This window comes from Meleagris gallopavo, chromosome 2 (assembly GCF_000146605.3).
Source record: "Meleagris gallopavo isolate NT-WF06-2002-E0010 breed Aviagen turkey brand Nicholas breeding stock chromosome 2, Turkey_5.1, whole genome shotgun sequence".
Classification (NCBI taxonomy): domain Eukaryota; kingdom Metazoa; phylum Chordata; class Aves; order Galliformes; family Phasianidae; genus Meleagris; species Meleagris gallopavo.
Window position 1 is genome coordinate 33,064,786 of NC_015012.2, and position 12,481 is coordinate 33,077,266.

Here is a 12,481-nt window from a genome sequence, read left to right on the forward strand (position 1 = left end):
CAAATGACACTCCTTGCGGCAGCCCAGCCCTGTGCTGTGGGAGGGGAATGAAAACCCTTATCTTCTGCTGATGCAGCCATGGCTTCAGGTGAAGCTGCTTGAGAGACAGAGCAGTCAGCACCTCAGGGAGTTGCCTGAGGGCTACAAAAGAAGGAAACTCTGCGTAAGGCAGGCAGGGGTGACCAAACTCATTTTACAAACAAATGGGCTAGCGTTTTGCCAGCTCCCAGGGATTGCACGCTGTCTGGGCAATGCTGCCATCACCATGGTAACTACAGAAGATGGGGCTGCAGATAGGCCTGTGCCCATAGCCTGCATCCCGAGGCCTGCTGTGCCCTATGCTCCCACGCTCTTCATGGCCTATCTGCGTGTCCCCCCCCTAGTGCTAAGGGGGAGTTTTCAGCTGGGGGACACAATCAGAGGTGATGCAGTGAGGTTTCAGGACAGCTGAGCTAAATAGCTCCTCAGGAGGTCCTTGTGATTCCTTTTCATTCTAGAAGATGAGAAGATTAAAGGATGGAACTGTGGTTTGTAAACTGGGAAGGGTCCCATACTGCTCTGCATAAATTGTGACCCGTGCAGCACTCACCTGGTGTTACCTGGAGGATGAGAAGGCCTTGCAGTGCATGGACAGGGGCACAGATAGGTAACATGGAAAAGGGACATGTCAGCCCTTTTTATTTCCTCCTCCCTGCTACAGCATGACGGTCTCAGCTTGAGGGAGAGGAGTGTGGCTTCCCCTGACGCAGCAGATGGTGCCGCTGGCTGCTTGTGATATGCTGCATGGATCAAAAGACTTGTGGGGTAGGACACAGAGCACATCCCTTTTCTGTTAATCATGTCATTTGATATGGGTTGTGCTGGTCCCATCTCACTGGTGTTAGGACCGTGAACTGCAATGACTTGGCCTTGCAGTGTTTGCGCAGGACTGAATTTCAAAGCAGATCTTATGTTGTGGGATGGCTTATAAGTCATGCCTGCTGGAAAGCTTCTGTAGTCCTCTTTTCTTTTTTGCCTGCCCTGGCTGCCAGTTTGATGTCTGATCACAGGCTGCTGTCATATGGGACAAAGTAAAATCAGCACAATTCCACCTACCTGCTGAGCTGTCCTCTGTAGCAGGAGGAGGCTCAAACTCTCCTCTCTCCCCAACTGATGCAGGGTTTTTTAGATTTTTGTTCAGACAGGAGGAATAGGCAGATTACATGTGTGCTCTCATGTCAGTTGCCTTCAGTTATGCTAGTGGCATGCGTGATGCTGTGCAGAACTCAGCCCTGAGGGGAGTGGAAAAGGATACAGAACGAGTGTGTCTGGGAGGTGTGTTTAGCAGATGGATCAAACAGCCATCAGGATGCAAAGCCAGGGAAAGCAAGGGGAGGGAGAGGTGATGCTGCCTTTACAGGCTGTGAGAGGGAGAGGTTTGGGACGTGTGGTGGGATTGAGTGGCAGCCACATGCTGGTGAAAGTTGATCAATAGCGTTTGATGGACAAGCTCTGCTTGAAGCTTAATTAGATTGTTGGGGAGGGCTTAGGGGATAAAGCAGTAACTGTACCACAGGCATCTGGGACCAGAAAGGGCAGGATCCTGCTTCTGCTGTGCTCCCTCCTGCCTGAAAATGGGACTAAGCATCTATCCCTGCAGCCATAGCAGGTTGAGCCAACTCTCTTTCTATCCCCAGCAATACACCATGGGGGGATAGTTTGTCCACGAGACCAGCTACTAAGGCAAGGTCCTCTCTAACTGTGCTGCAGAGAAGGTTGCAGACCAGATGGATGTTTGGTGGGGGTGGGAACTGAAGAGCTTTTTCCTGATTTTTTGTATATATTCTTTATTGACGAAGTCAGTGACAGTAGAGTTTCCACTCAATGCAAATGAAGCATGTTTCCTCCTGACCCTTGCTCGCTGCAGGTAGAGGAGTCCGCCGGCCATGAGTGTTGTTAGTTTTTCAGCTAAGATCTGAGTGGTTCTTGCAGGGTGTAACTAGCACAAATGGGTCAGGCGAGTTCAGTGGAATTGCCCAGAGCAGTGGGATGAGGTTTCCCTTAGGTCTGCCTAATATCTTACAGTTCTGTTATTGAGACGTCCCTTAGCCTACAGGATCTTAGCAAACGATGCCTAACTAATGAATTAGCCTGACTAACTCTGTCTTATTGCATTCACACATTCCTCCTCACTACGGTTCATGGTTTTCTTGAGCTGTTTATCCTTGGTCCAGATATCAGTTGCAATCAGTTAATTGAGAAAATTAGCAATATGAGGAGTGGCAGGTTAATCATGCTTCAGACTCTTGCTACCATTTCTCTTCTCTGGTTATCCCAAGTAAAGTAACCTGCCCCAGACAGGGTAGCTGAAGGCTTTACATGGCTCACCCTTCAGAAGGATGAGATTACACCTTAACATTCAATTTTCATAAACACTGCTCTTAATGCAATTCAAGCATTTGACTGAGATAGAGAGAAAGCAGGATATTGTTTAGCTTCCCTTGTAGAAGGGAATAATTATAAACAGTTTTCGCACTCTTAGCTGAGCTTGGAATAGTCACAGTGCCCGAGAAAAGCAGTACAAATAGTCTTGCTAGAAAGGCTCATATGCTCTTAAAACACATCCAGTAAGAAAACCTCATCTATCTCTAGCTCCTAACACCACTGTTCAGTGCTCATTCAGAGTAAGGAGAATGTGAGAGAAGAGATAATCACATTCCCCCAACCAATATACCCCTCATATCAGCCCTGCAGGCTTGAGATGTTGTTTTCACACCCTTGTGCTTGTTCGTATCCAGCAGGCTGTTGGCTTGTGTTTTACAAAGCTGAGCTGAGGATGAAAAATGCTTGCCAGGTCTCAAAGATAAAAGTGAGTTCTTTATGTGCATCTCTCATCCACACTTCTCCAGTGGCTTCAAGGGGTACATGTCAGTTATTGAGTCTTTCTGAGATTCCGTATCGATGGGCTGTGATGTAGCTTCCTGCCTTTTACTCTGCTCATCTGTTGTTTTCAGTAGTCAGATCCAAGATCCTGCTACAGCTTTTGGAGTGAGTCTTTTCTTTGTTAATCTTCTTCCCTTTCCATTCTCCTCTCTCTATTTTCCTTTTCATTCTTTTATTTCTGTTTCCTTTTTTGGTTTTGTTTCCCTTGCTCTTGCTTTCAGAACATGTTGAAAGTGTATGAAGGAGGAAGGATTTAGAAGGAAGACATAGTCTCTCCTGTAGCTGGTGACAAACGAGCAGGAGTAGGCTCTAGGAAGATGTTTTGACTGTTTTATAAAGGAATGAAGCTTATGCAGCCTTGCTGCCAGCACAGGCAGCATGGAGAAACAGGAAGGATTTTACGGCTCTCCCTGTACATGCTGTGCTGTCTGTTCCTTCTTTATTAGAAGTAGGACTGCAAGTGCGGTGGGTTCAAAGATGGCCCTTAGACTCTTGGGTGATACTTGCCTGTATATCTTTGCTACATGTACCAGACTGGAAAGTCCAAAGACCCACACAAACCAAGGAATTCCAGTGAGCCCCATCCTTTATCAACTGTTGTTTTTAAGGGTAAAGATGCCCTAACTGCATACTCTGCCAGAGTCTAAAAGGAGCCTGAGGAAAGGGGCCTAGGAGGTGACAATTTCTGTTGGTGGCACAGTCTCATTTACTAAGTTTCAATCATATTATAGACAGAATGATTCAGAGCTCAAGCAAACTGAAGCTGGAAAATTTGGGCTGTGCAGAGCTGGACTGCATTTTCTTCTAGAGTCAGAATGATGCAGGATGGTGCACTGACACATACGTTGGTCTTGCTGAAGGTTGGATCTGGTGCAAGGAGATGGGAAGAGGCACCTAAACTCACTGAGGTTAGGAAGGGTATAAAGTTGGATCCAGAGAGGTTCTGAGTAGTGCCAGTTTTTATATGTGCATTCAAAATTCATGGGAATTGTTGCTCTGGGAAGGAGGAAGCAGTATGAGGAATGTTGTCCTTTACTGATTTTATGCCCATCATGCAGACAAAGAGGTGATTCCAAGCTCTGCATTGCATAGACGAGTGCAGGTAGGATCTTGCAGCAGCAGTGTAGAGCTCTCATTTCAGGATTGAAGGTATGGCTGTGAAGACAGTAGGACAGAAATAAGCATAGCTAGACATACATATAACCCATCTAACTCAGTACAAAACCACAGTGATACCAACAGACTCCTCACACAGACTGGGAAGTACGTGGCTCTCCCTTCTTTCCCACCCATCACCAAATTCAGGTGGTGTTTTACTCCTTTCTTTCTCTACTGCTGGGTGCTTCCTCCTCAGGACGTGCAGCATTGCAGTACCCCACTAAGCCATGGCTCATGAAGTTGCCAGTCATGCTGTGCCTCAGTTAAGGCTTTTGCTTGACTGTCTCCCTGACAGAGTGAAGATTAGATCTGTTCTAAGACCAGGGAACATATGCTAATAAAATACATATTGCTTTCTGATCAACCCCTAATGAAAGACATTATTGAAGAGTGTGGAACAAGCACTTACAGTAATTCATGACAGCACCAATTTGGCTTCTCTAGGAAGCTGTAAACTGCTGCTCTCGGTACCTAATGAGGATGGGCAGCTGATTGCATGTGTGTGAGAGAGAGAGGCGCTCTCCTGGCTCTAGCTGTCCTCTGTAGCTATTGAAGGTCACAGTTGTTTCTCTCTTTAGAGATGGGGATGTCTCGTCCTGAAAAGGGAGCCTCCTGCTATGGACAATTGAAGAGGAAAACCTTCCAGGACTCCTCATTTAGACTGAATAATGGATGTGCTTTGACCGCTCATGCTTGCTTAACCTCACGATCTGAACAAGTGTGTTTGATTGATGAACAACGCAGGCATGAATTTCAGTTTGCTGGTTTGCTGGTCTGGCAGATGACAATTTTATGTTTCTGATGTGATTATTTGCTCTGAAAACCCCTAATAAGCAATGGTCATCAAACAAGGAAAAGGAAATGAATCCACATAGTGCTTTAATTGATGTCATTAATGTTTGACATTATTTCCATTCAAGGTGGTGGTAAAGTATAAACCCAGGAACATGTTGCAATCCAATCTGACAAGCACAGGAAGTTTGATGAGAAATTATAGAGAAATGTCCCAACTACTGTCTGTCTTCATATCCAAAGCAAATTTCTCTGCTACCCAAAACTTACCCAAATGGCTTTTGCAGATAGCAGCTACTGCTGAATGGGAAGGCACCTTTATCGAGGCTGACAACTTGTGATCAGATCAGAATCCCCTCTCAGGAGGGTTCTTCTCAGAAAGAGTAATGAGACAGTGGCACAGGCTGTCCAGGGAGGTGGTGCAGTCACCATCCCTGGAGGTGTTCAAGAGCCATGTGCATGTGGCACTGAGGGACATGATCAGTGGGCATGGTGGGGGTGAGCTGGTGGTTGGATGAGATGTTCTTAGAGGTATTTCCAACATTAATGATTCTGTGGGTGTGCTGCTGAATTGAGAAGACAACGCCATCACAGTGAAGAATTGGGATACTGTAAAGAAGATCCCAAGGACTGGAAACTGCTTCAGTGGGTCAAGTAGGATGAAATGCAGCAGTACTAATGAAAGGTCGTGAGTACGCAGAGTGCTGACAGAGGAATCTCTGTCAAGCTCCTACAAGCTAGGAACTCTTAAGAGGGAAATGACAGGACTGGAGGCATGATGTGGGTGAAAAAGTGGACTGCAAGGAGCTGCTGGTAAGAGGTAGGTGTGAGAAAGGGCAAATGTACTCTTAAGTGAAGCCTGAAGTACTTCCAGGGAAGGTGGAGAGGACCTGCTGCATCCTGTCTGCCAACTCCAGCAAGTGAGATCATGCAGGAAAGGATTATGAAATAAATAGGGAAAGTGATAGTGTGTTACATGAGGAGGCACAGAATGCTCAGCTTGCTTAGCCTACCAAAGCAGAGGCTGAAGGGGATGTGATTGCTGTCTATAAAAACAATGGGGGGTCAAGCAGCAGGGAGGGAAAAGTTAAAGGATAATACTAGCATGAGATCAAGTGGGTGCAAGCTGCTTGTGAATGAATTCAGGCTGGAAATGAGAACATTAGGGTGGTTAGGTTCCAGAACAGCTGTCCAGTGGGAGGAGTAGGCCAAATGGGAATGACTTTTAAGATGGGATATGATGCATTCATAAAACAAATGAGCAGAAATAGCCCCTGCGGTGTCAAGGGACTGGGCTCTGTGAGGCAAAGTTGTACCTCCCCTGCTTTGTCCCTGGAGGCAGTTGTGCTGTCTCTGTTCTAAACTCCTGGTAGATAGCAGGTTGTTTCCAGTGTGCAGAGGGGTTTTATGCCTGTCCCAAAATACAGAGAGCAAGAGTCAAATCTGTGGTGTCCAAGTGTGACATCAAAGAAAAACCCATCTTCCTCTGTTCTGTCCTGTGGACCCAAGGTGACATAAAGGACCAGAATCTCAGACCACTGCTGTGTACAAGAAAGAGGATGGGGAGAAGTGGGAGAGAAGGGTCACTGGAAAATACTGCAGCTTCACATGTTTAGGAGATGTTCTTAAAATACCATATCCTCACCTTTCTCTTGCCTCTCTTTCTGAGCATTTTTTCATTTTTTCCAAAGAATTTGCTATCATCTTATTTTCAGTCATCTTCTGGACTCATTCTCCAGCAGCAGCCAGTGGAGGATTAAATGTCTAAGAAACCTCAGCAAAGCCACAAGTAGTATAAACAGCTCAATCCTGGCACCAGGAGAAATCAGTGGAAGCCCTGGGGGCTAGGGGGGCAACTGTGCTTGGTGCCTACTGTAATGGCAAAGTGATTTGCATTGCAGAGCCTCACATTCAAGAATTTGCCACTGGTGCCATAACAAATCTCAGTACTTTCCAGTCCCAAGGACTGGGTGTTTGGGTACATCTTTCCTGGATGTTACCAGTTTAAGGCTACAGGTGCTGCCAGTCTCTTCATGTTGAGGGTGAGATTGTTCCTGTTGAGGTCCTGGTCCCTTCAAGCAAGAACCCCTTTGGAATGGGGTAGCTCTATCTTAGCTGCATTTAGATTGGTTTCATTCATGGCAGTCTTAGCCACAGGGGAAATTCAACATGAGATGATGCTTGCAGCCCCCTAGGACAGTGCTATATATTGTGCTCAAAACTCCTGGCAAACAGTCTGAATTGATAAAAATGGAAAGTTCTTTCACATTCTGAGCAGTATTACCTGTCAGAGGAAAAGTGCCCTTCTGCTGCTGTCACCTTCACCTGACCACTGGACCATGCTAAACTGGGACGTGTCTATGCCAGAAGATAAACTGGGTGGCTTGGCTGCAATTGGAGTGAGGCAGAGTGAAAAAGGGAGAGAAAGAGCAAGTGCATGTAGAAGGAATTTTTAGAGAAGATGCTGGAGAGCAGAGCTAATGCTTGGTGCTGAGCAGAGTTGTTGTTGTTGAAGTGGGACAAATAAGGGGAGAAAGCAGCAGGAGTGAATAGCAATGCTGGGAAGCAGGATGCCCATCAAGTGGTTCCTTTGCTCTGACCAGCTTGCTGGACAATCTGTGGGGCTTTAATATAAATTTTTCTAGCTGGTGTTTGCACTGATTCCCAAGGCTCAGTACTGAAACAGGTTTTCATTCTGATTTCACTTTCTCCCTTAAGCATGTAGCTGTGCAGTGTGCAGCTGGTTGTGAGAGCACATGCATGGCTGCTCAGGTCACGCTGAGTCCCAGCACACACAGGTTATCGTGGTCCTTTGAATCCCTGGTGCGGGTTGCTGTGCAGCACTGCAACAGTAAATATTGACAGATGTGTTTGTTAATAGGCTTTGGCTTTATTATATCTGATAGCTGATACACACCTGCTTTCAACATAATTCAGCCTGCAAACAACGTCCTTTTCACTTCTAGCACACAAAAAGCTTGGACATGTTGGTGTCATACATTGGTCCCTTTTGTGGAGACAGCATCCCAGCTGGGAACAAAACGTGGTGAGAGGTAGTGTGGCTCTTCTCTCTGAGGCTGTGTCTTCCTGGGCCACAAGCCAGCTGAGGCTGCTCACACTGGCACAAGCACTCTGCGTGGACCACAAACCAGATTACACAATAAGGTGCAGGACTGGGTGGACAAGACCTGCCAACAGGGTGTGATGGTGAGGAATGAGAAAGGGCAGACCCAGTTTGTAGTGCTGGGAGACTTCATGGTTCTCTCTCTTGGTCACTAATATTGCATACAAGTGACAGAGGAAAGGGACAGCTTGCCTACTGTGCATGTGGATATATATACATCCCACCTGGGGTGTTTTTGTCCTTTGTAAAGTGCTTCTAGAAAAACTATTCTGCAAGAGTATTCCCACCTCTGCATCCTGTGTGATATCCACAGCCATCTGGTAGAAATAGTGTGAGTTTGTTTGTTTGTTTCTATTCCCATTCCCTCCCTCTCATTATTTGAAATGGAAGGAGGTGAAGGCAGAATGAGACTGCGCATTGCTCTGTGCTCTTGTTCTGGGCCCATTAGCAGCATCCTGAGCCTGGTGATAAATGAGTTCGGTGCCTGAGATTCTCGACGGAGGCTTCAGCATCTTGAATAAGGTGGCCAGTGTTTCACTGTCCTCTGTGCCTGCCTCTGCTTTAGGAACTGCACCGCAGCAGTATTACACTGGAGGACCATGCTAGCATGATCAGAAGGAAGGAGAAGGCTGAAGAGGAGGTAGAGGGGAGAAGGTACTGGGGTAGCATGAGAGAAGAGCATACAGGCAGCAGCAGGAGACTGGAGCAAAGGATTAAAACCGAGTTCCTGCTGTACTGATGCGTGCAGCTCTGCACAAAGCTGCTGCTGGCAGCCGGGAAGGCAAAGGATGCTTGGGGAGAGGGAGGCGGAGCCAGACGTTGGCTCTAATTTCGCTGTCTGCTGGACCTGTACTCATGACTGCAAGCCCACAGCAGCTGTGCACTCACAGGGTGAGCAGCTGGCTGGAGCCAGGCCTTGTTCTCCCTTGCACTGATGTCACACCTTCTAAACTGTGCTGAACTCCAGTCTGTTCTCTCTCTCCCTCAGCCTTCAGAAAACTTTCTACCTATGCTGCACGAGGAAGTACGTCCACGGCACTCGCTGTGCCTTGTCCATTGCCTAGTGATAGAAGTTCCACTTAGAAGCAGGACATCGTGATCCATGGGGACATGGGTGCTGTTATTCTTTTCTGATTTATAGACAAACTGAGATAGCATCCAAGTATTTATTTGGTTAAGCCGACATGCCCCTGCGGATAGACTTGACTGGCGCATCAGGAGTTTTGCAGTCTGGACTGGAGGCTGATTTATTGTCCTGGCTTAGATGATGTGGAAGAATACGTAATTTCACGTTATTCCCAGAGGCTTTAGATACCCAAATTCCACACAGCTCCCAGATGAGGTGGAATTTGCAATGTCTGAACCTCACCTACAGGCTTCCCTTCGATTTTCCATTTTGTTTCTCTTCTAAAGGTTATGTCTAGACAAGGGAAATGGCTCCTGACCCCCTCCTGTTTGCTGGCTACCTTCCCATTGCCCAGGCTCTGAGGCAGCCTGTAAGGAGGAGCTGCCACCAGCCCCCTGTCAAGCTCTATTTCCCAAAAAGCCCCATGCCAGAGGCCATGCCACTCCCAGTCTCCTGCCTATGGCTTGTGCCTCCTCCTCTCATTCGCAGTAAATGATGGTCTGGTGCTAATGATCCCAGGTGAGATCACTGCCACCAGGATCTGGTTCCACTCTTGGCATAACAGTTGTGCTGCAGGCTGGCAGATGGAAGGGCTGAGCAGCAGGCATGCCAGTTGGACCTGCACCCAACTTGCATGCATGCATGCAGACAGAGTGTTGTTTATGTGTATGGAATCTGACAGCAGCCCAGTGCCAACTTCATGCTTGATTCCCAGAAGTACTGCCTTGGTTCTGCCCATTGAGGCTGTTCCCTGGGAGGTACAGGGATAGGGGAAGGCACTGGAGCCTTCCAGTCCTCTGACCCCTCTTACCTGGGGAGGAGGAGGGTGCCAGTTCCTCAAGCAAGTTGTAGCCTGATCTGCTTAAGGTAGGTACAAAGCTTGTTGTTGGCTGTGAAAACAACATGCAGCTGCTGCTCTGTGGGGGACTCTGCACAGTACCACGGCGGGGTCTGGTCCAGCCCTGCCCTTTGCGTGGGAGCTCCGTGCAACATGTGGGTAGGTTGGCTCAGTTGAGGAGATGGGTCCTGGCCGTGCTGGAAGAGAATGGGGCTCTGGCACTGGGAGCTCTCTAGAGGCAGCCATTGCTTCTCAACTGGAGCTTAGAGTCATGCATGTTAGGGTAGGTGGGGATCGGAGGGATTGCATGTGCTTGCATTGCTCAGGTGCTCTGCCTGTATCCCTCCCGTGCCCCGCCTTGCTGCTGGCCTCTGCTCCTGCCTTACCCTCACTCTGTGCTCTTGCCCCACAATCTCCACACTGATGGATTTGCTGAAAACTTTCCTCCCTGCATCCCTCTTTCAGTCCTCTTACTGCAGAATTCGTGATGATCACTGAGCCCAGCTATCAGGAGAATTTTCTTTGCAATGAAACTTGTCAGCCTAGAGAATGTTATCAAGGGGAGGTTAGTGTCTGGGACAGTGAATGTGAGGCCATAGAAAGCTCTGCCGAAGGCCTTATTGCCAGGACCAGCATCCCCAATAACATATCAGGACCAAACCTTGCCACAGGGATCCAGGCATTGCACAGCAATAGAGATTGTATCTTTACTGTATAATCCTTGTTCTTGTCCTTCCCCTGCCAAGCAAGCATGACTGTGGCAGGGAAGTTTCACTGACACATAATTCATCATTTTTAGTGGTGGTGATTTTGACAACGATATTTTTCCAGTCGTTTTCTTGAAGCTTCCTTGCTGCCTTAGTGTATGAAACTCTGTTCAGCTTGTATGGTTCAGGTAGTATAGTTCGCATCTTCAGTGGGATTTAGGGAAAGAGGGAGCCTGTGGGTGACTGCAGAGGATCACTGACTTAAGCAAGACACCTTACCCTGGTCTGAAGCGGTAGTAATGGCTAGGTTTGAAGGGCAGATCCCATGGAAGGGTGCTGAGGAAGCATGGCAAGTAAGTAAGTTCCAGCAAGGCAACAGTTGAAATGCCACAGGATATAGACAGCAGATGAATTAATTTTGCAGCAGTGATTGTGAACTCAAGGGGATCTTGGCAAAATGCCATGCTGCAATGAGCACAGGACCTTGGTGCACTGATGCAGGTCAATCAGGTTTATTTCTCCCATCTTGGAGCCACTGGTCTCAACATGGAATTGCTCCAGGTCTATATTTCAAGTCGTCCCCCTAATCAGGAGGACCTGAAAGCTTTTTTTCAGTGAAAGCTCAGGCTCCTGATCACTGTTCTGTGCCAGAGAAGGGAATTTTTAGCCAGTTCTACATGACGTTCTCACTGACAAAGCAGGCATACTTGCCTATATAGGAAAGGAAAAAGCAAGGTGTTAGATAGTGAATAGGATCTCTCTGGTTTCTAATTCCAGGATTTTCATGACACTGTGGATTCTCTTTTCATGCAGCTGGCTCAGCGAAACATCATCCAAACCTTCATTCCTGTACAGAAGATGGAGAAGGGCCTGTTGCTGGAGCACATCCTGCCCAACCTGAAGGTGCCTCAGAGCTACGAAGTTCGCTTGACACCTATCACCAGCTTTGGGGCTGGCGATATGGCTGCTCGCATCATCCGGTACATGGAACGTAGGTGTCTCCTTCTCTGTCCTGGCTATGAGTCCGAGTTGCCAGCTATGTGTCAGGCCAATGGATTTTGGGCATGTGTAGACAGTGTCTCCTGCAAACCTTGGGTGTATCTTTCAGCTGCGTAGAGTTTTGATGGCATGGTAAGGTCACATTTGGCCATTTTTTGGCTGCTACCATCAGTGCAGAGCATTACACAGAGACCTACTAGGGTCAGTCTCAACTCATTCTTTACCCAGCAACTCCAACACACTCTCCTCTCTGTGGGAGCCCAAAACCCCAAATGCTACCTGTGGCTCAGTGACATATTTCAGAGAACAGCCAGTGAATTCTGTATATTATCCACGTGCCCATAAAAGCAAGAGGATTTCAAGGAATTTCATTGTTTCCAGAGCTGAATGCACAGCTCGTTTCCCAACTAGCCACAATAAACCTGTAGCTCTGCCCAATACCCTGAATCCCAGATCATCCTATTGACAGACATTGACCATGCTTCTTTTTTCCAGCATCCAGCCAGCTCCCAGCTCATCCATTCTCACAACCTTATGATTCCTTCACTCCCATCAGGAGTCTGAACCCTGTATAAAGTACAGAGCTCCTTCCACCTGTGTTTGCATGATCTCACATAACTTTCTTGACCTGGAAAATGACACTGATGCCCCTCATAGATATAAAGCTGTATCTCCCAGTGACTGCTTTCAAAAAGAAACTGCTCAGAAAGCCCAAAGGGATTCCCTGTGCAGTTCCACGATCACCCATTATTAAGATCTGTTGCTGTTCGGATCAGTGAGTCAGCAGCTTGTTCTATCACCAAGGCAAACACTGA

The 12,481-nt window shown here is 47.4% G+C and overlaps 1 protein-coding gene across 1 annotated transcript in view; it reads left to right on the forward strand.

Annotated features, from left to right (window-relative positions):
• Window positions 1–12,481, forward strand: part of MDGA1 (MAM domain containing glycosylphosphatidylinositol anchor 1) — a 103,398-nt gene that overhangs the window by 66,591 nt on the left and 24,326 nt on the right. The window contains 1 exon segment of the mRNA XM_031552185.1: window positions 11,481–11,658. Within this exon segment, the coding sequence (XP_031408045.1) occupies window positions 11,481–11,658 (178 nt within the window).